The following is a 27629-nucleotide window of genomic DNA, read 5'->3' on the forward strand; positions in this document are numbered from 1 at the left end:
TTTGGGATCCTAGTATGTTATTGATTCCTACCAGTTTCAGGGCAGACACCTGAATTCATCTGGACATGGACAGAATCCCGGGCAAGGACTCCCTGTGTCCACTGTTAATCTATGTATAGCCTTAATGAATTGCTGGAGTTATTTAATTCTAGGGAGTCTACATATATTAATTTGAAGTCAATTAATATCTTCGATTTCTTAACCCTTTATATTGCATGAGATGGGTGTCAAAATCTTGCATTGAGCTCCATGCACTGATTTCCTTGTAACCTCTGTTTTAGCCGTCCAGGTCTTCTAAATGCTGGTGATCCCAGCTATCCATGGCTTGCTGATTCTTGGCCAGCCACAAGCTTGCCAGTAAATAATAGTAATAGTGGCCCAAATGATATTGGAAATTTTGGCCGTGGAGGTAAGTTGTGTTTTATAAATAACGTTATTTGAGTTCTCTCTCTTTTTTTGACCTTCCTGGATTTTTTTTAAGGAGACATATCAGAGAATATTTACTCCCATAATTAAAGTTAATGAAACATATGCACCAACAGTGCTGTACATTTGCTAAATATTTTAATGTGAAACTATTTTGTCTTTATTACCTTGAGTAAAACCAAACTTTTAAGGAAGCTATTACTAACCAAGATGATAAATATTTATAATATATTTGTTTGCAGGATTACTAGTACAAGATTACGGAACTCAGAAACTATTTTGCTAACTAGGGCTTATGGTTTTGGACTAGAGGTTTCCCTTCTCTTTCTCATTTAACATGTATTTATTGAGCATCTCCTGTGTACTTGGCACTATGGAAGACCATAGAATCTAATATTGATATAAAAAAGATGGTCCTTGCCCTCATATAATATGTCATGTAAGAAATAGACAATTAAGTCAATATAACATCTTGAGAGAGAACTTTTCTGTAGTTCCACAATTAATAACTGGTATCCAAAAAAAAAAAAAAAAAAAACACACACACACACAAAAAAGTACTAAGTGGATGACATGCTAAAGCCTTCAAAATTTGGTGTCAGAGTCCTCTCCCTGTGGGTTTGTAAGGAGACAGAAGTAACCTTCTGTAAAAAACTACCACCTTCCCCTGCCTTCACCTTGTCATCCAGTCAATACGAGAGAGCTTGGTTTAGAGAATGATGAGAGGAGTAGGGAGGTCTCTGATCTCAGTGTGGCTTGGCAGGTTCATGTGAGTTTTCCATTGGTGGAAGATTATACAGACATTAAATATACTTAAACTGCCTTGCCAGAACCCCACATGGAATGTCTACCAATTGGGAGTAAGAAAGCTCTATGAACAGAGTATTATTTAAGTTGATACCTGAAGCAAGCTTAAAAATGAGTCAAAAGTATGAAAAAAAAAAGTGTGTAGAAAAGAAATTTCTCTAAGTTCCAGAAATAAAAGAGACATTGACCTACTTGAGAAATGCAGGAATTTCCTAATGACTTGAGTATAAAGTACGAGGAAGCAGAAATGGTAAGAAACATAGAAGGATAGCTAACAAAGGACCTTTTAAGTCACATAAAGAGTTTAGGCTTCGTTCAGAGGGTTATCACAAGCCGTTGATGGATTTTTAACAGGAGAATGCTGGGATCCAAGTACTGTTTTAAGTCATCCAGCCTGCTGCTGGATGAATAATGGAGTAACAGTAGAAAATTGGAGTGATTAATTAGAATAGTGCTGTGATCCAAGTAAAGCCGTATGAATTTGCTGTAAGATTTCAGGACTTTTAGAATTAATGAAGGAGGCTCAGGGCTCTGTTAAATTTTTCTGAGTCCATTATAAGCCTCGATGGGTTGATTTCATATGCATGAGTGTATAACCAGATTGACTGAGAACTGAGAAGAATAGTCATAGCATTTTTCTCTTTAAGAATGGATTACCACTAGGTTTGACTACATTTAAAATTGCATTTCAAATAATGAAGCTACTAATTATTGCATAACTCTGCATTCTGTCAGTACCAACTATGAGAAGGGGAATATATATATATATACATATATATTTAGCACAAAGTTTGGCATACCATCAATGACCAGGCATCAGTGGAGTGAGAGAATGGAAAGTAAGTTATATGACTCCTCAGCTTCCTCTTCCATTTCTGTAAGCCAACACACCCCACTTAGGACTCTCATTTGCCCAGAGACTCCAGTAGTAGCTTCCTCCCCTAAGTGACCTGACTGTGGTCAACTGTAGGCTATCACTTTGCCATGGGTAGTTTCTGTGCCTGAGCACCTGCTCATCAGGAAACAAAAATGTCCCTCCCCTGCTATGTAGACTGATTTTGTCAAAAGGAATTCTCTTCCCACAGCTTTTATCAATCAAGGAATAACTGCCTCTTTTACCGCTTGTATTTTTATTGAAATAATATGACATGCTACTGTTTTATCACGAAGTAAATGCTTACAGATGGAGAAAATGAATTTTCAGTTTCCACAAGGCTAACTTGACATCTAAAATGTCTCAGTCAAATTTCACAAAAGGGTACACTTGGAGATATGCAAGGTTTTTCTTCCATTTTCACAATGTGAAATATCTCATAGATGAACAGCAAGGCCAAGACAACATTTTTGTAGGGTTGACTGTGTCCCTTATCCATGTGAGAGTCATTTTAAGCATTTACTCTGTGCTAGAAATACTGTTAAATTTTTTTTGTATATTTTAATTATTTTACTTGCATAGTAATGTATGAAATAGATAATCATATTTCCATGTTAAGGATCAATAAACTAAGATTCCTCAAGATAAATAATTTGACATCTGGTTGTAGAAAACTCTGCTTTCTGTTGTAAAGGTGGATTCACATGTATGACTATATAACCATATTCACTTAGAAGAATAAGGATGGATACTGACATTTCCCCTTTAAGAATGAAATGACAATACATGTTTGAATGTAATAAAAATAGTGCTTAGAATAATAAAGTTACTAATTATAGCATAAATCTACATTTTATCAAAGCAAACCATAAAAAATTTATTTAATCATTCAAGTCAGCAAGTGCTTGCTCTCTTCAAAACACTGGGTGAGCAATTGTGAAAATGCAGACATAAATCCCATATGCGCCTGTCTTCAAGTGACGTTATGATGCAGTGAAGGAGACAGTCATTCATACAGATCATTATATAAAACAAAAGGAAATAAATGTGAGTACAAGTATAACCAGGGTGCTGAAAAGCCACAGAATGCATTAGCAATTCCAGGTGGAGGAAGGCTTTGTATAACTCATAGGTTTCCAACACAAGTGTTAACAAGCCCTAGTCAGACAGTCTCAAACATGAAGGATTGGTAGGTGGGGACTGCGATAAATGGAAATGGAAAAAAGACCTGCTAAAGATGGCATCACCTATTTAGGTCTAGGCTTTTGGGAGGAAGGCCAGCCCAGAGTTCCAAATCATCTGATATTACAGGACTCTCCTTAACATCCAAATATTCATGTACAATATTCCAATATTTCGATGTTAGAATATAATTCAGTTTATTTTTTGAAAATGTAAGGATGATCAAATCATATCTGAAGACAATATGCAGCCTAAAAATCAATACAGAAGCACTTAGACTTGAAGGCTGACTATAATTTTATCTAGCAGGGAGAGGAGAGATTCAATTTCCAGAGCCATAGCATTAGTTGTATAGCAATATTATGTGGGATTAGATTCTTGCACCGCTTTTCTTCATTGTTTAACATTTGAGCACACAGTCATTTGAAAAGCTTGCCACTGAAATGGCTTGCGATCCACATCTAAAGCTTTGAAGAACTTTAAATTCAAAGTGTGTGAAATTGGAGCCCACGTTGGGGAATCATGTATATTCACTTAATATTCATCAGTGAAGGACATGGTGGAAGCAGCAGAAACAAAAGTCTGAGAAATCGCCCAGAGTGAAGGATCTCTTTTCACCAGTTTGGATACACTACATCTTAAAAGTTTTTGAGAAATAAAAATAATATTAACACTTGAGCATGCAATATGCTTAACATCAAATTTTGTAATTAGTACATAGCTCAAAGAAAGAAGGGCAAGAAAGTAGTTGTGAAGTTCTGAAATTCAAAAATAATGTTATTTGCTCATACAGCCTGGTGAAATATTATAAGTTTAAATATGTTTAACAATTTCACTGATACACATTTAAGATACTTACTTCAATGTCTTAAGTACATATCCACTCAATTGTAAAACAAGTTCCAAACTTCAAAACCTTCATAAAGATTTAAGTTACACAGTGTAAAAAATACAGTATACATTTCTTTCTACAGTTGCTAGACAGTTTTTAGCTTAGGTGAAATTCAAAAGCAAAAGTAATATTTCTGTAAGAATTGTTAGTTCAGGTACTATTGAGCATCCGCTAATCTAAAAGTGTTAAGATAGTTGAAAATGTCCTATAATGAAAGAATGAAGTGATTTCATGACCTCAAGTCCCATGAAATGAAGCTTTCAGAAGATAGTTTATTTTAAAATGTACTATATAATAATTAGATTCATTTTAACTCTACATGATTAAAAATAGTGTTATTTAGTGATTTCTATTTTAGATTCACTCGGTATCTTTCTTCCAAAAAGGGAAAATAGGAGCTCAGGAGAGAGGCGGCGGTTCTGAATTGTAAAGCATCATGTAAAAATAATTCAGCATACCAGAATGAAAAATGGACTGAGTGATATTCAGTGTTGTTCCTGAAGTTTAATTTTGCTCTAGCTGTATTACAACATGAAAGAGTAATTCTCTAGTTCGGAGTTGATAGCATAAATTGAAGTCACCGATCACGGAGACTGCTTTTTCTATAGTTAAATTCTGCTATATTGTGAAAATGACTTATACATGAAAATTTTCCTTTGTTATTCAAGAAAAAAGAATGCATTCTCCATTTCTGGAGCAATGAAATCACACCAATAAGTGGCAAGTTATAACTTCAAAAAATGTACTTGATAGTCAGTGGGGTATAATTTTGGAAATGTTAGCACATATTCAGCCGTTGTCGTCCACGTCTCTTGGGATAAAGAGGCGTTTTTCATCTGTGGGTTGTGGATTCGCTATCATTGCTACTGTAAAGTGCTAACGCATTCCTTGGCTCTAACACAGAGTGAACAACTGAAAGCAGTTTTCAGTAGTGAAGTATGCCAACCGTCTCATTCATGGTTAAAGAAAATGGGGGGAAGGCTGTTTTAAGCAGTGAGACGTGAAGGGCGAGCAGTAGGCCTGCCTGTCACTGAGGCTGATAGCTTGGCGATGGTTGTACATCATCTACCCTTCAGTGGCTCATGAAGCCCATCTCAGCTGAAATGCAAACGTGCAGTGCGACACACTTATTTTTCATCTTCAATCCTGATTGTTTGGGCTTCCGGTGCCTCGTTAAATTGTTTCGTTTCCCTGCGTTCACCTCACCACAGATGTGCTGCCACCAGTTCCAGGCCAAGGGGATAAAACAGCAACGATGCTCTCGGATGGAGCCATTTACAGCAGCATTGACTTCACTACCAAAACCACTTACAACAGTTCCAGCCAGATAACACAGGCCACCCCATATGCCACGACGCAGATCTTGCATTCCAACAGCATACATGAATTGGCTGTCGATCTGCCTGATCCACAGTGGAAAAGCTCAATTCAGCAAAAAACAGATCTGATGGGATTCGGTTATTCTCTACCTGATCAGAACAAAGGTAACAACGGTGAGTCAGGTTTTCGTTTCCTGAGGAGTTATTTTCATATCATTTGTGCATGACATAGAAAGTAGTATTTGTTGTTCGACTTAGTGATTCATTACCAGGTTTACCACCTAAACTAAAAAAAGATATCGGCATGTTTCCAGTAACTTGAATAATTCCTACCACCACCACCACCACCACCTCCACCACCACCACCACCGCCACCTCCACCACACACCAGTGCCAATCGGTTTCATCTTTTAGCTCTTTTTCAACATAATGATCAACAATCCATCTCTACTTTCATTAGGACAGGGTAGACAAAACATTCCTCCGCTCTCCCACATCTGCTTCTGAGTTGCTAACTGCATGTTCTGCATGGGCTTGTGCTGTGAACTAATCACATGATGCCACTATGACCTCTGCCCTTTAACCCTTAGCCTTACTTTACATTCCTGACTACCGATTGGCTGAGGGATTGTCTAATAGAATGCCACACAACCAGTCTCAGGATTTCAGCACCACCAGCTCTCACAACAGCTCAGAAAGGAGTGGCAGTCTCTCAGGTTGGTCTCGTCACAGTAAGGAGAAATATTTGTTTGTCACCAGCATATGACCTGTGTTCCTAACCACCATGAAGATATACTGAATCACAGCTCACTGTCAGGCATTTATCTGTCAAATGACAACAGTTTATGCTAATGAAATCATGCCTTGGTGGGATAAAAGGGAAGAGAAAAATCACTGTCCCCTTTTATATACTAACCCTATGAGGATATATTTAAAGAAAAATTATGCCATTCTACTAAATACCATTCATTAAAGAACAGAGTAAAGAGAATTTTGTGATAAAAAGATCAGACATGAAAGTCAATTCCATGTTATAGATACCAAAAGATGAACTAAAATGAAAATGATTTTGGAGTGCTTCATAATATTGGTATATCATTGATGTGACCTCCTATTTTTGGACACGATTTCAAAATACCATATAATAGGATTTGTTATCTATTGAATGGTATTCTACTGCACTGTACAAGAAAGCTAATAGGGGAAATTAATATTTAATTTCCAAAAAATCATACAATCTTTGATATTGATAATTCTTTTATGGTATAAATTTTAATATGTATTTGAGATATAGCAGATAAACTGACAATCTATAATGTCAGTATCATATAGCACAAATGGAAAGAAACACCTTTACTGGACAAAAATATATACCTATTGTAATGACTTATGTGTGAAATTTTCCTGGCCCAAAGATCCTTACCTGTAAAATGAGGAGGTTGTAGTAGACACACTCTAACTTTCAACCATGACATTTACATTGTATGGCTGATGACTTTGTGCATTTCTAATTTATTCCATGACCCCACTTGTCTAATTTGTTTGAATTAACTATATGCTATTTGTTTGTACTGAGATTTTGTTTTATTTTTTAATTACAGGTTATTTGTAAAAGACTATAGTGTATTATGGCATGCCACAGGCTACCAGGCATCAAAGCCATAAAGAGTTAAACTTTTCACATCATTAGGGTAACATTTTCTAAATTACTTTTCCTCAGGAGATGGAACCCTTTCAGTCTGAAAATGTTAATGCTCCTTCTTCCCTTCAAAATGGGTCATTTGCTCTTCTTGCCTATTGGTAGAATTAGCTATATTATAGAATCCAGAAAATTTTAAACATCTGTTATGAATTTAAACAGGTTTGATAATATAGGAGAACTTTTGTAATGACCTTATATGTCATTTAGACTGCCATTTATTCATAATAAGTCTCACAATTGTTCTGAATAATTAAAAAGTAATTTATCTTGGGCTTCCTTTTTATTTCATTAAAGATATGCAAAGTCACATGCAGTACGTAAAAATAAATCTATATACTGTAATCTATGGATTACATAAGACTTTTAAAAATCTCTTTCTTTAAGTATTCTATATGTGTTGATTCTATATGTGTTGATTCTATATGTGTTGATTCTATACGTGTTGATTCTATATGTGTTGATTCTATACGTGTTGATTCTATACGTGTTGATTCTATATGTGTTGATTCTATACGTGTTGATTCTATACATGCTGATTCTATGTGTTGATTCTATACGTGTTGATTCTATACGTGTTGATTCTATATGTGTTGATTGCTACCACCAAGTTGTAAAAGTTGTCTTTTGAGTGATTGTGAGCAGAATACAATTCACAATAGTGCTTAGTGCTTTTTCAAATCCATTAATCTCCTGAGTGACATTTATATATATCTATGAATTATATTAACTACTTCATCTACATTTGAATACAAAATTACTTAAATCGATGATAGAAAGCGTTCTTTAGTAGGTGAGAGTGAAGTGATTATTCTCTTTTTAGTTTAGCTCAATTGAGTTTAATATTAGGGTTTTGTCTTATGCTTATAATCACAGGTGTGTTTCCTAAGACTTAAATTTAAGATCAAACTACCCTGTGGAGAGCTAGTCAGATGGTATTATAAGATTTTCCTAATTTGTGCATAGCAATGTAAGCAATTTAAAATAATCACAGTGATAAAAGTGGAATTTCTGAATTATTTGAGTGAGCGTGTCACCCTCTTTGAAACACTTAATATTTATTCAATACATAAGTTCTGAGCACTTCCATTAAAAATCTAACCATTAAAAATATAAAATCACCAGCCTGGGCAACATGGTGAAACCCCATCTCTAAAAAAAAATACAAAAATTAGTCAAGCATGGTGGCACTTGACTGTATTCCCAGGTACTTGAGAGGCTGGGGTAGAAGGATGCTTGAGCCTGAGAGGTTGAGGCTGCAGTGGATGTGATTGCACCACTGCACTCCACCTGGGTGACACAGTGAGACCCTGTCTCAAGGGAAAAAAAGTGTATATATACATATATATTAATATATACACAAATCAAAGAATTTATATATGTAAGTCATTAAAATACACTCCCTTAAAAGATAATATAGGCAATTCCCACCTTAAAATGATTGAAGGTTCTTTGTTTGCAAGTAACAGCAACAGACTGTGGCTTACTTCACTCAAGGTTCAGATCTCAGAGAATGTATAAGTGGCTTTGGTTCTGTCGTATGCTCTCCACCATGCTGTGAACCTACCACTGCTTATGGCTAAAAGAAGTCAGGTGTGTTGATTTGTAATCCTGCATGCACTGCCCATAATGAGAGAGCAGAAAGTTCCTCAAAAGAAGAGAAAGTGATTGTTGAATAGAAAGCCCTCACAGGTCTTCTGTGAATCGCCCCTGTTTCCAAAATACATTTTTAAGTCTGTTTGGAAGAGTAGGCAATGAATGGCTTTCTTGAACTTCGGACAATGACTTCAGCAGAATTCAGGGCTCTAGAAGTAGTAATTTCCAGTAAAGAAAGCTGCTGCACTCTGAATTCTGATTTTTCTTTTACTGGGTGAATATGGACCATGTGACACTCAGAATGAACCTCAGTTGCTTCATTGATAAAACGGAGATGCACGAACTTGTCTGTTTCTGTTACTCAGTTCTGGTGGTGACCACCTAACATTTCTGAAAGTACTATGGAAAACGAAAGGTGCTGTATATTTTTAAATAAATAAGGAATAAAGGAGGTGCAACTAGAGAGAAAGCTATGGAAGACAAGTAGCCCAATCTAGTCCCCTTTTAATCATTGAAATAGAGTTCTGATACTACAACAGAAGAAATGGTTCCTGTGTTGTAATTTTGCTGACTCATCAGGAAACAAAGGATTAAGGTTCATCTACCTTAAAGACAAACAATACAGATTTATATTCAAGCAAGTTTATTCTTATTCTGAGAGTCAGGCTGTTCGTGGGATACTCATGGGGCCTGGAGAAGTTGCGAATAAAGAAAGCTTTAGAAATAAGAGGAGCTGGGTTTGCTCTAAGATAGAGGATATGGGAAAGAAAGAACACAAATGAGTGGCATTTATTGAAAGTTCTGTCCATTCTGAGTAGTTGATACGCATTGTCTCTTGTAATTCTCAAAGTAACTCAAAGAAGTAGTAACTCAATATCTGTTTTACATGTGCCAAAATGTAGGCAGTAACTATTGAGTAACTTATCCAGTAAGTGGGAAGCTGGTCTGTAAACCCAGATGCGAAACCTTATCCTCTAAGCAAAAGATATCTGCTCTCCTTCCTCTTAAAATCTTTTATTCTACCAAACAAGTACAATAAAAGTCAAGGTGAAAGCAATTTGTGTGCAGGGATGTTCTTCAAAATGTGTGCGAAGGTGCACATGCTATGTGGAAAACATACACAATTTTATAACTGGCAATAAAGTATATATCTAGTCTAACAGTTTTATCACTTCCTGGTGCTCAAATATGTTCCTGTTAAATTACATAATATTCGATATGGCTGATGCACATGAGTAATTGGTAGAAGTAAGGAGACAAGTAGGCTTCTAGTGATACTATAATATATTGCTAAATAGCCCTGCTTCAAATGGTTTTTGCTCACAACTTGTGGTTCCAGAAAGATGAAGTCCAAAGGATCAGTAAGATTTTTGGCAGATATTGCTGTAGGCTGTGGTGGGAGTCACGGAAGTTATATAATGTCCCCTGAAACGTCCTTTGTTATTCTGCTCCAAGAAATACTCATTCCTCATCTAACTGTGGTCCACTTTTAAGGAAGAAGCTTTATCTACTTAATTTTTGAAGAGTAAAAACCATGGCACTGTCCAAATGATAAATTATATTTTTTATATTTCATTAAGCTCCATGTAATCCTAGATATGGCTTATATGCTGCCAACTTACTTTCTTGTCATGTTTTGCGCATGAATTCATTCGTAATGCAATGCTACTGAAACTGATTACTGTATTAATTTTTCTTCCTTTTTGGAATGTTATGTCATGTTATGCTTAAAATAGCTAAGAACTATTCACATATGCAAAAATAATTGTGCCGTTCATTAGTTTAAAAGTCTATAAAATGTATCTTCGGAAAGTATTTACAGGTATTTTCTCGATTGTAGCTGATTGATTTTTATCAGTTACTTTCGAGATAAAAATTGGTACCCTTCCTTGATTAATTAAATTGAATACATTCTAAAGAAAGAGTTTAGCCTAGATCCTTACACCTTGCATTTTCCACTGAGAGAGATTATGCAAAAGAGCATTATAAGTGTACTAAAATTTGACATTTAAAAGAATTTGTTATGGCCCATTATTTCCTCTAACAATGAAAATGTGAAGGCAGCAGATGTGAATAAATCAATAAGCATGCTTTTGATACAGCAGCCATGTTTTTGGTTTATTCGGCTCTGCTGTTAATGCACTGGGAAAAAAAAAGTATCATTTTGAGTGATTTATAAAAATGTTTTTCTGATTATATCATTTCATTGTTTATAGCTTTTAACAACTCCAACACACTGATTCTGGTGTTTTGAAACATAAATACATCTTGGCGTCTGATGTATTCTATTTATTCTGCTATTTGGCATCTCTGAATAAATACGTTATTACTTTCAGGTGGGAAAGGTGGAAAAAAGAAGAAAAATAAAAACTCTTCTAAACCACAGAAAAACAATGGATCCACTTGGGCCAATGTCCCTCTACCTCCTCCCCCAGTGCAGCCCCTTCCTGGTACAGAGCTGGAACACTATGCGGCAGAACAACAAGAAAATGGGTAAAGATATTTTATATACTAACAAAATGGCCAGGGCTCTCCTCTCGTCTCTGTTGTTCATTTTTGCCATCATCTTATGTTCTCTTACTGTTTCCTTTGGCCCCCACCACCATGTTCACTGCATTTTCCCCTCTTTTACTGTTTGCGCTGTCTATATATTTTTAGCTGGTAAATACAAAACAGCACATATTGAGGACGGAGAATCCTTGGCCTTCAAGTGCCTTAGATTGTCTGCAATCATGATAATGCAGCCTCCATTTATAATATTGCTTGTTAGTTTGAAAGCAAGTACCCACAGCTCTGTGAACTAAAGAGCCACTCCTGAGAAGGGCTGAAAAGGGAATTAAAATAACCTTCTTCATCATCCCTTGCAGTTCTCTAATGACTTGATGTCTGGCCATAGCAGGGCGCCACTGTAGAGCTCCATCACAATGGGATAATTGTAGGGACCTGGCCAGTGGGTAGAACTTTAATCATCAGCTCTGATGGGAATTTAGGGGCCAGAACAATCATAGAGCCAATGCACACTCTGTAATGAAACCTTTTTAAGTTACAGCATTTTCTTCGAGGGCCTTTAAATGTGACCAGTTTCCTTATTCTTTCCCAAATGTCTCACAAGAGTGGGTTTTCCTCTGTTAGTTTAAGCCTTAATTGATTTTAAATACAAAGACACTGATACTTTTTATCCTCTAAATAAAAAAAAAAACAAAAAACACTGGTCAAAAAATCATACTGTTTCCTTTTCCAGTTTAATAATTCTGAATGTTTTGTCTTTCTTATAATTCCCAGGTCACTGTTTATTTTGACTGGGCCTTTATGTAAGCTAAAAATATAGATAAAAGCAGTTTTTCTTTTTGCAGGATTTTTTTTTTACTTAGAAATATTTAGACATTAAAATAAATCTATTCATTTCTATAATGGCTTTTTTTTTGTCTTGCTTTAAAAAATCTCATATACATGCTCATACATTTTTTCTTCATCCTCTTTTATTTATACATAACTCTTGTCTTTGAGGTCTTCAGATTAATTTTTCTAACTAGAATTTTCTATGTCATAACATTAGCTTCCTTTAATGATATCATTTGCATTTTGGTAAATAACATATATATACATATATGCTCTATATATGCAATGTATATATGTATACACACACACACTAATATTTTTTGTCTATGTCTTCCTCTCCCTCCAAAAGCCTTCATTTGTCTCTCTGAGATTGTAGCACTTATCATATATGCATATATTGTTATTTTAATTCTTTTAAGTTCACATTTGAAATGGGAAACTAAAAGCATATTCTGTGTCCTCTTTCTCTAACTTAAAAATAAAATTCTGTAGATGATCTTAATTTGTATTAATGTTATAAATGTGTCAGTGTCACATGAATCATAAACAAAGAAAAACCAAAGCTGTATATTCCACAAGAAAAGATTATTACAGAGCTTAGAAATCTGCATTTTAAAAGTTGAAGTCAGAGAATACAGAAATGGGGGCTTGTAAAATGGGAAGAGAAAGTAGTGCTGTTAAGCTTTATATGCATAAAGTCTTGAACTCATATAACATGAAAACTGTGGATAATTTGGAGGGTTTTTTCCCATTGAGTCTACTAAATAATACATAGACTATAGTAATTTCTGTAACCCCCTGCAATAAAACTAATTAATTCAAAATCAATGCTAAACTTCTCACTTTATTTTATTATCTTGCAGTGGAATTGGAAATATTCATGAAATAATAGATGAAACAAATTTTTATGATTTAACACAAATTATTTTCAGTATAATTAAGATATAAAACAAAATTGTTTCTACATATTTGGAAACTTTATGTTTATGTATATGTTTTTTTGAGTCACTTACCTTCAAGTTTTTGTTTGTCTTAAATACCTAGTATTTGCTTAAAAAAAAGTTATAATTCTTACTAAAAATAGTGGTTAGATCTTAGTCAGTAATATTGACAACAAAATTCAATTTCATTATTTTTTGAGTTCAGTTTTTAAAAGGCTAACACTTGAAAATTATTTAATTGTTTATAATAAAAACACATATTTAAAGTTAATATAAAAACAAATACAAATTAATAGATATTGGCATGATTTTGTCCATTTTTTGATGTATTCTTTATACTTTTATGTTTTCTAATTGGTGAACCATATGATACTGAAAAAGAAAGATTATTGAACACAGTACAGTATTCTACTGTTCATAATATTAAGTAATTCACAAAATAAATCTTAAAAATTGATCTTCTAGAAAATTTTTCTGTAATTTAGAGCCTTCATAATTCAGATTTAAGCTTTTCTTGACATACAAAATATGAAAACTTCAGATACTTTTTTTGCTCCTGATACTTATTAGAGACCAGACACTAAACACTGTCTTGCTCCTGACACACACACATGCACACACACAAACACAATTTTGTATGATAAGCACTAGCTGAGCAATGTGGAAGAACTAATAATTTCCCTACAGAAAGGGGCAATTATATATACCAGGGAAGCCTGGGGAAAGCTTGTAGAAGTAAAGTTTTGAGGTGAATCTAGAATCATTTATTCACGAATAATAGAAAAACATTTGGTGGCTGCTGGATGCCAGGCACGGAGCCAAAAATAAGGACAAAGATAACAAGAAAATGTCTCTGTCCAAAAGTGGTCTAGCATTAGAGTAGATTGTTAGTCAACAGCAATAACAAAATTTTACTATTGTTGTGATTTTCTGTGCGAATGGAGACAAATTTCCCTGGCGAAAGACCAAAAAAAGAAAAAAAAAAAAAAGACTATAAATATAATACAATGAAAGACGAGAAAACAGGAAATAGCAAAGAGCCCCGTTAGTCCTCCTTCTGAATTCCCGCCCTCTTTTAGGGAAGGTTATTTGCCTGCGTGTTTTTGTTATTCCTAGTGCTTGCTGCTTTATTGTAGTACTCCTCATGTTGCACTTCATTGCTTGTCTGTGTCCTTTATCAATTTGTCACTGATGTATGAGGCTTGTTGAGTTTGAAAACTGCCTAGGGTAGGAGATAATCTAAGAAGATGTTTTGAAGCCAATTGTGAAGCTTTGTATGTCACATTGGAGTTCTGATGTTTGAGTATAGATGATGGATTGGAGGATGTGAGGCTGGGGCAGGTAGATAAAGCATGGAATATCACAGTAGAATGGCTAATATCATGTAAATGATAGGGGAATAAAACAAAGCAATGGCAATGGGTTGGAGGAAAGGTAAGTATTTAGGAGATATACCTAGCTAATGGTAATCATCACCTTGAAAATATTGTCTCTAGTTTTTTGTTACAATATTTAGTATTATTTCTAAAAAGCTTAGCTATCATCAGTTTTCATTCTAAGCCTTTCCCCACAATATCAAAATAAATATCAAAATAAAATAAAAAGTGTCAGAATATCAAAAGTTACCAGCTACCCAAAGAAGAAAATTATTTGTTAATTCACTAATATAGCAATGAAGGCAATGCTTTATCCCTTCAATATTCTTCTCTCAGCTTGACAAAAATATGTCAAAATGTATTAATCCCTAACTATAAATACAGTGCATTTTATTATAGTCATATGATTCTAGGAAGAATTCAATGGTAATTAAATTGAAAAGTGGGGCTTTTCTTTGCTACTGCAATTGGAGATTGGCAAGCTTCTGCCAGTGTTGAACTTTATTGTGTTTTTATTAGTAATTTGGTATTTGTGTCTGGCCTTTTACAGGTTCATTCATATGCAACATTGATTTGTTGTCATCTTTATCATTATTCACCAGGCAAGACAAATAATATGATGCCTCATAGTTCACTGACAATAAGTCAGAGAACAAAACCTTCTCCCAGAAAGGTTGATCAAAAGATCTTTGGTTTGGCATTAGCAGCATTTTCACAGTCTTTTTCAATGTTACTACAAGAAAAAGTTGAAATTCTCTCACTCAAATAAGATGTGTATCTGTAAAATGTGAAGGAAACTAGATAAACAGAGCTACACTTCATAAAATTTATAGTGTCATCTGTTACTTTCTTATCCGTCTTCGGTAACTGCATGAAACCTAAGTATTTGTTGCTTGCAATGGATTAAGACATGAACACCGTAGAGATAACAGACCATTCTTCTCCTTCATATGGTACACTCCGTGCCCCAACTTTCCTTCATTTATTCTTTCAGGTTCTTTTAGTCTTTTCTTTTATCTCTTTTTCCATTTTTCCTCTTTTGGCACATGGTAAGTAGACGGATCTGTGGACACTTTTTAGCTTCGCTATCCCCGAAGGGGTAAAGAATTTGCTCCTTCCTGTTCTAAATTATCTTTACAAAAAAAAAAAAAAAAAGACACAGAAAATTTGGTGACAATAGGCCGGGCGCAGTGGCTCACGCCTGTAATCCCAGCACTGTGGGAAGACGAGGTGGGCGGATCACGAGGTCAGGAGATGGAGACCATCCTGGCTAACACGGTGAAACCCCGTCTCTACTAAAAATACAAAAAATTAGCCGGGCGCGGTGGCGGCGCCTGTGGTCCCAGCTCCTCGGGAGGCTGAGGCAGGAGAATGGCGGGAACCCGGGGGCGGAGCTTGCAGGGAGCCAAGATGGGGCCGCCCAACCCCGGCTGGGGGGAAGAGGCAGACCCCCTCTCAAAAAAAAAAAAAAAAAAGTGATAGCATTAATTCTAGTTAATGACAATAGCTAATGAAATATGTTTTAGTTAATTAATGCATTAAGCAATGTATCTGACTGATGTCAAAAACAATATTTATATAGTTAGGCTCTCCTTGGCCTGACATTATTTGATTAGTAAAAATGAATTGAGTGCACCAAATTATAATTTTTCTTATGTTTTCTTAGCACATGATGCATGTAACACATATTTCTTCTAATATATTCTCTGTGAATTTTCATTTCATGTGTATATACCCATTAGATTTTCAAAAGTAAGGATATCTTACCACCTGTGAGGTTTCAGAAAAATCTTAGGAAATTATAATAGACTATTTCCATTTGAAAAATTGAATATGTAAACATTTTGTTTCTTTTTTCCAAGGTATGATATCCTTGGCAACGAACAAGTGTAAGTAAGGAAAGTGCTCCTATTACTTTTTGGCAAAAAAAAAAAAGGACTCTTTTGTAGTAAGATTTACAAAGTAAATTTAATTATATCTGGTTATGAAGCAAGCACATTTCATATTGAAAATTGACAGTTCTCTTGATTAGCCTCCTCTTATGTATTTCTGTTTAACTTAATAGTGTGGCTTAAGTCAGATAAATACATTATGAAAAAAACCCAAAGCATTCTAATTAGTGGAATGATTTGTGTGTTTTCAAATCAAATCACTACATACACTTATGACTTTCTCTTTTTAAGGTGTTGTATTAGATGTAACAAAACAAGAACAGTTCAATGTCATAACTGTAATGCACTTGAGGAAAAGGTATTATAAACATGTGAAAAGTTAAATACTAAAATAAATTAGTCAACAGTTACAGAAACCAACACTGAAAATGACATAAGACTGTATACAATCAATTTTCAAAAAAAATGTGCTAATATATTGTCAGTGCAAGTTCAGAAGAGTAATGTATGAGAGCTGGTTGGCCTCATCAAGGAAATCTTCATACAAGACATGGGATTTAGCCTGTGGCTTGAAGGATTTATAAGATTAAGATAGGTAAAATTGGAGGAGTACAGCTTACTGCAAATAAGTTTGTTCTTAAAAATAAATGCACCAGGATGAGGAAAAAATAGAAAGATGAAAACAAACTGATTTATTCAAGCAGGAGATTCTTGTTGTAAAATCTGTCTGAAAAGGTAGATTGAGGCTTAGACATAGTCAATGGTTGGAATAAAGAGAAGTAAATATTTTTATTCAGACCATTCTGTTGTTTTCATAGATGAATTTGTAAGTGGCAGGCAAGATTGATTAGAGGATGGGAAAAACTAAAAGCAGCAAATCCCACCAGGACAGTGAGTTACAATATTTTAAAGCAATAGGATCTTTTTCCATGTGAAATTTAATTGTGATCTCCAACATATAAAACAGATAAAAAAGGCACCAATTTTTTAGAGCAGTATGTTTTTTCAATTCAGATTAGCACTGATTACATAGTCAATTAAATGGGAATACAGTTTAAATGATGGTGTTTTCTAGTATAAAAATTGCTATTTGTAACACACTAGTGTGTGTCTGTTGTTTATAATGTCTAATATTATAATAGATATTCAGGAGGAAATACTGCTATCAAACCGCGCAGGACTTCTGAAACAGGATCTTGCGACTCATTTACTGCGTAGCCTCCTCAAGAGAAGAAAATGGCCATGGGAACGAAAATAAAGGAGTTAAAATGATAACTAGCTTTGAAGGAAGAATCTTTGGAATTTGGGAAAAAGAGTTTAGGGGTCTAAGGAAATTGAACATCCAAAGATGCTATTATTCCCCCGAAAAAAACAAACAAAAACCCTTTCTGTAACTATCTGTCGCCCGCAGGAAAATGTCAGACTCCTTGTAGGGGCTGACAAGGCCTTCAGTGACCAGCCTATCCCTAACTCTCTTGCTTCTTCCATGGCCAATTTTCTTCTTTCTTTGCCAGCTCTTGGCATTTAGGGAAGTATTTGAACTCTTCAAATTATTTTCTCTTCCTCTGGGCTTCCACACGTGTTGCTTAAAATATTCCTTTTACTGGTGGTCAACATAGCCCTGCCCAACTCCAAAACTAGTTTAGACCTCCTGCTTTCTGCTTTTGTAGCATCATTGATTGTTTGTTTCATATCAGCTTTCCCCACTGAAGTGTATGCTCTGTGAAATAGATTTAGGACCCTGACACATAACTGTCCAAAAAAATAAATTTATAGTTGTTTTTTAAATAAAGATTATTTTTACATCTCTTTTAGGCTCACAGCAAAATTGAGCAAAAGGTACAGATTTATCCCAGCCCCCACACATTGATAGCCTCCCTAGCTATCAACATTCTCCACCAGAGTGGGACATTTGTTACAAATGATGCACATACAGTGACACATCATCATCGCCCAGCGTCCACAGTTTACATTAGGGTTCTCTCTGTGTTGCACGTTCTGTGGATTTGGACGAATGTAATACATGTGTCCACTGTTATTGTACAATACAGAGTGGTTTCACTGCCCTGAAATTCCTCTGTGCTCTGCCTATCCATGGCTTCCTCCCATCTAGCCTCTGGAAACTAGTCATCTTTTTCCTGTCTCCATAGTGTTGCCTTTTCCAGGGTGTCAAGTAGTTGGAATCGTATTGTGTGTACCTTTTTTAGACCTTTCACTTGGTGATATGCGTTCAAGTTTCTCCCATGTCTTTCTATGGCTTGACAGCGCATTTCCTTTTAGCAACGAATAATACTTCATTGCATGGATGTACTGCAGCTTATTTATCCATCTACCTACTGGGAGACACGCTGCAGTTTATTTATCCATCTACCTACTGGAAGACATGTTGGTTGCTTCCACATTTTGGCAATTATGAATAACACCAATATAAATATACAAGTTCAAAGTTTATGATAAATTCAGCTTTTAAACAGAATAAATGAAAAGGCTTTCAAGTGAAATATTCAAGAATCATCCGGACATTTATGAGTTACTGTTTGTAAGAAGGATCAAGACTACAGATGTAGATTTCTGATATTTACTAATACCACAGTTTCCCTAATGAATAGCTCCCATGTACGAGAAACTGTACTAGGTACAAGAAGTAGCTGAGAATTACAGCTTTCTTGAATTTAAGAATCTCACAAAATAGTGGGAGAAAAGAGACACAGAAACAAATAATCTCAATATAATATGGGGAGTACCACAATATAAGTATTATGGAATTGCGATTAATTCCATTTGGAGTGGGGAACAGAAGACTTCACGAAACTGATGACATTTGAAGTGACTCTGAAGGAACAGTAGGCACTTACAAGCAAGTGATTAAGAACAGTCATAAACAGAGGCAGACTTTAGAAAAAAATAGAGTATATGGATGTTGAGGAAATAGTGCGAGATTAAGCTAGAAAGATGGGTTTATCAGATGAGGATGGGTTTTTTAGACCCACCTGATGAGTTGGAGAGGTCTTTTTTTTTAAAATAATGCTAGTTATAATCACTGAATAATTTTAGGCTTAAGCATGATGTGAATGAAGATTTTAGAGACATAATTCTGTTGCATGTGGGTGAGAAAGGGTGGAAGAGAAGTTGATACCAGAAGAGTAGGAGAAAGCTAATGAGCTAGTTTACAGCAGGAAACTGATGTGTGATTGTGGGAGTGGGGATGAAGTGTAAGAGAAAGATTCACTAGATATTTAAGAGGTTGAATTTATAAGACCATTATATCCAATAATATTATTTATCTTTTCCTTGTCTGTGTTTAAAAGGATGTTATAATCTATTTGATTTCTGAAAGTATTCGGACTACAGAGAATTGAAATAAAAATGCTATTGATTTTGTCTCATGGTTAAAACTTTTTGGATTAATTTTCTATATTTGCAGACCACAGTCCCTAAAAAAATTTTAAATAATTGTTATATTTTACACTCAAAATTTTTTAAAAGGATAGATCGCATGCTAAACTTTTTTTTACTACAATAGAAGTATCATTTTTATTTTATAGGGCAAGGTTTTGAACTCCCATTTTATGTTTTGCATTTGGATGACAAGATAAAGAACATTGGTTTTTACTGAGAAAATTAGGAGAATCAAAGAGATACTGAATGCATTTATATCATAGTCTTAATGACATATGGAATGAAAGGTTGTCAGATATCTAGAATAAGAATAAGTAAAATTCTCCAATACTTCTTAGATAATCAATCAGCTATATTGGCATGTAATGTTGGTGCACAAGTATGAACAGGCGAAGGAAGTAGTTAAATCTACGAGCACTAAATTCATTAATTGTCTTTAATTAGCAATTTGGTTTTTTCACATGAGTAAGTTTGTTGGGAAGTTATTGCCTCTTGTAACTGTGGGGTAACAATTAGCTAATAAGGTCTTTTAAGAATAAATTAAGATATTGAGATAACAGATGTAATTACAATTAGAAGTTAAGATAACAGCCAGGTGATTTACTGTGGTAACACCAACAGCTTCAGGAAGAAATAAACTGCGAGAGCATTTCAGATACCATGTGGTTGCTACTTACTGCCAGTATAATTGCGTGCATGTATGTGTATGTGTATTTGTGTCAATGTGCATATTTTTCTCATTTAATTTCAGCTATGACAGTGATAGCTGGTGCCCACCATTGCCAGTACAAACTTACTTACATCAAGGTCTGGAAGATGAACTGGAAGAAGATGATGATAGGGTCCCAACACCTCCTGTCCGAGGCGTGGCTTCTTCTCCTGCTATCTCCTTTGGACAGCAGTCCACTGCAACTCTTACTCCATCCCCACGGGAAGAGATGCAACCCATGCTGCAGGCTCACCTGGATGAGTTGACAAGAGCCTATCAGTTTGATATAGCAAAACAAACATGGTAAATATCTTCATTAAGTCAAGAGACCCATACTTTCAACACATGGATTTTTTTTAAATAAATTCACAAGAGATTCTGATAGAACTACACAGCTAAGTGTAAAAGTGATTTTGTATAACTCCTTAATCATTTAGATAAATATATTCACTGCAGAAATGTTAAATAATTTGGCCAAAACTAGAACTAGAACTGAAACTGGAACTGGAACTGGAGCTGGAACTAGAACTAGAACTAAAATTAGAACTAGAGCAAGAATTCAAATCTGCTGTATTTCAGGCTAAAGTGCTCTTGGCTACACCAGAATCTTCCCTAATTTATGGTTTATCTTCAGTTAGCATATCCTTGAACTCACATCCCATGATGTAATAAAAGACTCATTTTAGATTCCTCAAAGTGCCTGTGATTAATTCTGTATGTGGTTGTCAATATGTAAATGTGAACTTCTGCAAATCACATATGGTCAGTATTAGTTATTAAAAGACTCTCTTTACCTGGGTTAAATGCAACAGAAAAAAACAACAATATTAGTGTCAGTAAATGCATGAAAAGCAGGAGTAATCAAATATTTCACATTTCTTTTTCTAATCAATCTATAAACTTCTATAAACTATAGGTGGCAATTTACCTAGGTATCCTGAGGAATTAACACAGATATATAAATGAGACTAACTCTCACACTTTTATACAGGGTTTTTTTGTTGTTGTTATTCAATCTTTCTATTTTAATTCTCAAAGGCAAGACTGTTACATCACTATTTTAAATCTCCATGTCATACTCCAATTTTCTTCTGTTGATTTACACTTTGTGCTTGAAGTCTGAGTAAATTTTTTAAATAGTATTTGTTTTGTTTTTTAAAATAGTTCTAGCCTTGGGGATAAATAATTCTTATGCTCATTATTAATGAAGTATTTATTTTTAAAATACAGCTAACTGTACATAGAGATACCAAAAGCAGGAGTATTACTTAAAGATCATTACAAACAGCCTCTTTTCTTAAGATAAGACAATCTTGAACATTTTCCAACAATTGTCAGATGCTTTCTCAAAGGTCAAAGACAACTTGCCGTTAAACGCTATTATTTTTCATCAATCTGCTTTTTATAAAATATCACTATGTAAGTTGAAGTCAGCTGCTTCAAGAGCCATAGAATTCCTTCATGTTAATTAATGAAGTATTGCCGTTTGGTTGTCTAAAGCACAGACTCAAGCTGAAGGGTTCTCAGATTTGCCTACATTTTAGAACCATTTGAATAACCTTAAAACATATTGGTACCTGGGCTCCACTCCCAGAGAAACATTCTGACCGCCATGATCTGGAATTTGACTGCGACAGCCAAAGTCGGGACTACTGCTGTGGAGATGAACCTGTCTTACTGGCTGCATGACTTTGGGCAACTTACTAAACATTTACATGCTGTAGTTTCCCCACGTGTAAAATGATGGTGATAATAGTAATTAGCTCATATCGGAAATTAGGGGGCAGTCCCCAAGACCACCTATATTTCTGATAGCAAGTATAAGTTTCAGGGGTCCCTAAGACCACCCTGAAGTTTGAGAATTCCCTATAGTAAGTCATGGAACTCACCAAAAGATTTACACCCAAAGCTACAGTTTATTACAGTGAAAAGATATGCATTAAAATCAGCCAAAAGAAGAAATGCATGGGACATAGTCCAGGAAAATTCCCAAAGCAGAGCTTCCAGTTGTCCTCTCTCAGTGGGATCATAGACAGCGTTACTTTCCCAACAAAAAGCGTGACATTAAACACCAGGGAGAATTGCCAACCAGGGATGGGCACACCTTCTCTGAGGTCCTGCGACTTCACTTTGGCTCTGTCACACAGACATTGTTGACTACCCACATGGCTGACCTCAATTTCCAGCCCCTCCAGAGGCTGAGGTGATACCGTGCAACTCCAAGCCCCACCATAAATCATATTGCTATGCTTTCTGGAGTAGCCTAAGGTCTCTAGGTAAACAGAGAGACTTTTATCAAGCAGGACATTCTAAGGGCTTAGAGATTACCTCCCAGGAGTAGAGGGCAAAGGCCTAATCTCTCTTGGGTCGAGCTTCAATTCTTCTGTTACATATCCTAATTTTTGTGAGAATGAAATGAGTATGAACTTATATACTACTGTACCTGGCTGTGTATTAGCTGTTGTTATTTAGAAAGGCCTGGGTTTTCACCCCTGAGTTCTTCACTGCTGTCTTCCCACACTTAGAAGAGTGTACCACTTAGTAAGTGCTTGATAGATATTTGCTAAAAGAATGAACAAATTAGTTCATCTCCACCTGCTCCAAACACCCATAGAGGACACCCTGTTTCTTTTTCTGAGTGTGTTCCTACTCAACCAGCAATCTTTCAGAACATCTTGGCTGACTCTACCTATGGGAGTTATGAGCCTGCATGTGCTTCTGGTTTGGAAGTGACTCTCCATCCGGGTTGCACATCGACATCATAGAAGGACCGTTGAACAAATAATAATTCCCAGGCTCCACCTCGCAGGATCTGTTTCTATTGATTGATGAAGTAAACAGCACAGTGCCTGTCACTGGAAGATATTTATGAATGGGTTATGTATTCTCTTCCTGTATTTCATTTTACCTCTTAATTTTGCTTAAATAGGAGTACATTTTTCATCCATCAAGGTATATTTGTTTTATCAAGAGGTGTCAACAGTGATGTAGGGACCAGAGTGTTGGTCTGATCCATGCTTTCCAGGACCAAAGTCCACATCCTTATAGGAGAATGAATCATATTGCCCTATAGCCTGTGGCTCATCTCTTGGCTGCCTCCCTTCCCAATTCATAAGCAGATTGGAGGCAACATTTATAGCAAGATGTGCTCATCTATCCTCAAGCTTTTCTGTAGTAATACTTAGGAAACTTGCTATTTCTTCTGATTTTTCAACTAGCAGGCTGTGATGAATGCCAAATACTAACTTGGGGCCTCAACTTCCTAATCTATTAAAGAATGAAGATTGGGGTCTGATGATATTGAGGTAACTTCCAGAACTAGAAATTGTTTTAACATTGAAATATCAAGAATCCTGTTAACATTGAGGTTGGTTACAAGTTCAAGAAGCCATTTGGGAGAGGAATATTAAACAAATTCGGGAAGATTAAAATACTTTCCCCAAAGCATGCAAATGACAGAGAAAAATAGTCTAATGTCTTTCATTCACGAGCCAACACTAAAAATGCATAGTACTTTTTAATATCTCCCTTGAATAGGAGATATTAAATACCTTACCTTTTTTATGAAGGCAAAGAAAATACTATGTTAAAACATGTAGTACATTCACTTTTTAATGCTGGTAACAAATAACAATGAATTGATTTCATTTAGCATTTTATGGTTTTGAAGAAAATCTGAGTAGACTCAAAACAAATCAACTGGACCTTACTGCCCAGCTTCACATTTTGTTAGCTACCTGGTTTGAAACAAGTCACTTAAATTTGACCTTCACTTTAATAAATTCTGAAGAAGGTTGGGCCAAGCATGATAGCTCATGCCTGTAATCCCAGCACTTTGGGAGGCTGAGGCAGGATGCTTGCTTAAGCCCAGGAGTTTCAGACCAGCCTAGACAATATAGTCCCACTCTACAAAACATTTAAAAACTAGTTGGGCATGGTGAAGCGCACCTGTAATGCCAGCTACTTGGGAGGCTGAGGCAGGAGGATCACTTAAGCCTGGGAAGTCAGGGATGTAGTGAGCCATGATTGCATCTCCAGCCTGGGTGGCAGAACAAGACCCTGTCTCTCAAAATAAATAATGAATGAATGAATGAAGAAATAAATAAGAGTTGATAATGCATGATCTATTTATTTCATAAGGCTGAGATTAGAATTATTTATTCATTGCAGAAGGTTTATGTAATACACTAGTGTTCTAAACACAGAGAATGCTTAGATGAATCGTTTATGCCTTTGAGGAGTTTAAGACTTTGGTGAGTGAGACAGATGCGTAAATAGCTACTAGAGCAGAAATCAGTTGTGCCCGCCCTAGACTGGGTTACAGTGAATGTGGAAATCACCTTCCAGCCTTGATGTGAGAGGGATCGTGCGGGGAGGAAGCCTTCTAGGGTGGGGAATGTGTTCAGGGTTGAGAGGTAGGGAATATAAGGTCCTCATGTGACATCTTTTCTTCATAAGGGCCAGCAGGCAGCGTGGGTTACACAGACTGAGTAGAATTTTGACACTAAACTGGGAACAAAGGTATAGTATTTTTGGAGAAAAATGTCCACTTTAAATAGTTACTCGTGGCGAATATTCCTAGTCCCCTCTAGATGACTTCTTTTCACAAAAATCCTGGGTCCGTATTTTTTTCCTCCATGTATTATCCCAAGAGAAGAGTTTAGTGGTCTATGTTTTTCTTGTTTGGTGAAGCTTATATTCATAGTCACTGTCTCTGCTGAAAGCATTACGAGCTCCAAAATTAGTTAATGGAAAGGAAGAAGACAATATGAGTCGCTATAGCATGCATTTCATTAAAATTATGATTTTGTTGCATGTTAATGAGTTGCTTTTCTTTTGTAAATTTCATTTGAATTCTAGGCACATTCAAAGCAATAATCAACCTCCACAGCCTCCGGTTCCACCGTTAGGTTATGTGTCCGGAGCCTTGATTTCTGATTTGGAAACAGATGTTCCAGATGATGATGCTGACGACGAAGAGGAAGCTTTAGAAATCCCCAGGCCCCTGAGAGCGCTGGACCAGACTCCTGGATCCAGTATGGACAATCTAGACAGCTCGGTGACAGGTAATGGAACCAATTTAATAGGAATAACTGACCTATTGGTAACGTTAAAATGCATCAAAACTCAGCGACTTCCTTATTGTAAGATTTATTCCACTCCATCTATTTCTGTAACATTTCAAATATGTTAATATTAAATACAAAATTCAAAAAGGATTTGGAAATACTTTTGCTTTCCTGCAAAAATGATAAGAAAATTCATGAATTTTAAAGAGCTTTAAAGACATGAAAGAAAACTCAGTTGTATCTAGGGCTTTCATGAGAAGTTCACTCTACTAGGAAACCAAGTCTATTACATGAAAACCTTGACTTTTAGAAATGATCTTTTTTATATATCTCAGGAACAACATATGAAGTGAATGCAATCTGAAAATGCTTCTTGATATTTCACTCTGTAAAATCATTCACTGATAGAAAGTAAGCAAGTCTCCTGAATAAGGCACTTTAAGGTTGCACAAGGTATTATTTTTAGAGTGAAGAAAATGTATAGCGAGATAAACCATATGTTTATGCATTTCACATTGCTGAATCTAGTAAATGCTTCTCTTCCAAGAAATGCAGTTATTTTTTCTGTGTACTTCTTTGGCTTCCTCTTGCCTTGTTCACCAAATGAAACAGTTCCATTGGAACTCTTCTATGATGATCCCAGGACTGAGGTATAACCTATTTTCAGGGATTTAAATGTACCAAATTATTTAAAGAAAACTTTAAATCCTAATATGGCCACAATGAATATGGAGAAAACTAAAAATTCAGTCTTTCTATTCAAATAGATATACATTGTTGGAGACACAAGAAAATGCCTCCTACATGACTGTGTAGACAGAGCTACTACAAACTGAAGTCTGGTCTCTGCATTTCACTGGGTCTTCTCAGAAGACCGCTCATATTTGTATTTACTGTGATGACATCTTTCATCCTAGGAGGTATTTTACCACAATCCCACTTAATTATGCCAACAGCTTCCAAACTTTCACAGATTTTACACAATGTGTTAGAGTTCTGCAAACACTGATGGAAACTGGCTTACGACAATGATAAAGCAGCATCAATGCCTATGATTTTCCTCTGCATTCCTCCCCGAATTACACAATGTGTGATGCACGAGCCCATTTTTCAGTTTTTCTTCTTACTTAGGGGCTGGTCTGCTTGCCAGCCTAATTAAGATTTAAGAGCTGCAGATACACTGCTGTGGTTTGAAATCCAGATACAACGGATGGTGACAGAGCACAAGTTAAAATCTTCAAATGCAGAGAACGGACTTATTAGTGCACTATTATGTTAAGCCCCTTTGCCTGAGTTTCCAGCATAATCTCCTTCAGGGTAAAATTCTGCATATTTTTGCATATTTCACTGATGATACTGAACTCTTTTCCATTAGGAATGCAGTAACAAACTGCAATAATGATGAAAAAAAGTCAGCTATAATCTGTGTAGTTCTTTTATTAAATATTATAATGTCAAAGATGATAAATATGTCTATAAATCAGGAGAATGCCATTTTGCACTTTTACATGCTCACCTGTGACATGTTAGGCTACCTGATATGACTGCAGCTCAAGCAATCTGCATTTCTCCTGTAGCTAGTGTAATGTTCATTCCAAATGAAGCTTTTATTGCTAAGAAAAAAAGTCTGGTTTCCTCCTTGAATTCACTGCTTAATTACTGCCATATATAAAAACCTCAGGGTGTTTAGGTTTGTATTCCATGATGAGCTTATCCTATGAATAATACATCTCTTTAGTGAAAGAAGTTGTGCTCCACACAAAAGTAGCCAAATACAAACCCACCCTTTTTTTTCTCCTTCTCTTCCACAATAACTTTGTGGAGACGGTGGGATCAAAGATTTAATTTGCTTTCTGTGGTATGTGAGTGAGTGCTTATAAGTGTGTGTGTGAGAGAGAGTATGTGTTAGGTGTGTGAGTGTATTGGAATGTGGATGTGGGTGCTTGTGTAGGGAGTATGTGTAACACAGTATGTTAGGTGTGTGAGTGTATTGGAATGTGGACGTGGGTGCTTGTGTAGGGAGTCAGTATGTGTGAGAGTGTAGATGAGGCTGTAAGTGTGATAAAGTGTGTGCGCATGCGTGCATGCAGACATGTATGAGAATAGCCC

The 27629-nt window shown here is 35.7% G+C and overlaps 1 protein-coding gene across 9 annotated transcripts in view; it reads left to right on the forward strand.

Annotated features, from left to right (window-relative positions):
• Positions 1-27629, forward strand: part of ROBO2 (roundabout guidance receptor 2) — a 1748812-nt gene that overhangs the window by 1695911 nt on the left and 25272 nt on the right. For 7 of the 9 annotated variants that reach the window (XM_017954070.3, XM_017954059.3, XM_017954063.3 and 4 more), the window contains 5 exons: positions 282-409; positions 5393-5674; positions 11132-11288; positions 20494-20754; positions 25312-25517. In XM_017954070.3, coding sequence (XP_017809559.2) covers positions 282-409; positions 5393-5674; positions 11132-11288; positions 20494-20754; positions 25312-25517 — 1034 coding nt within the window. Of the gene's footprint in view, positions 1-281; positions 410-5392; positions 5675-6090; positions 6217-11131; positions 11289-20493; positions 20755-25311; positions 25518-27629 lie in introns of all 9 variants that reach the window. The other 2 variants (XM_017954058.3, XM_017954074.2) reach the window with 1 other exon arrangement.

This window comes from Papio anubis, chromosome 2, assembly GCF_008728515.1.
Source record: "Papio anubis isolate 15944 chromosome 2, Panubis1.0, whole genome shotgun sequence".
Lineage (NCBI taxonomy): Eukaryota > Metazoa > Chordata > Mammalia > Primates > Cercopithecidae > Papio > Papio anubis.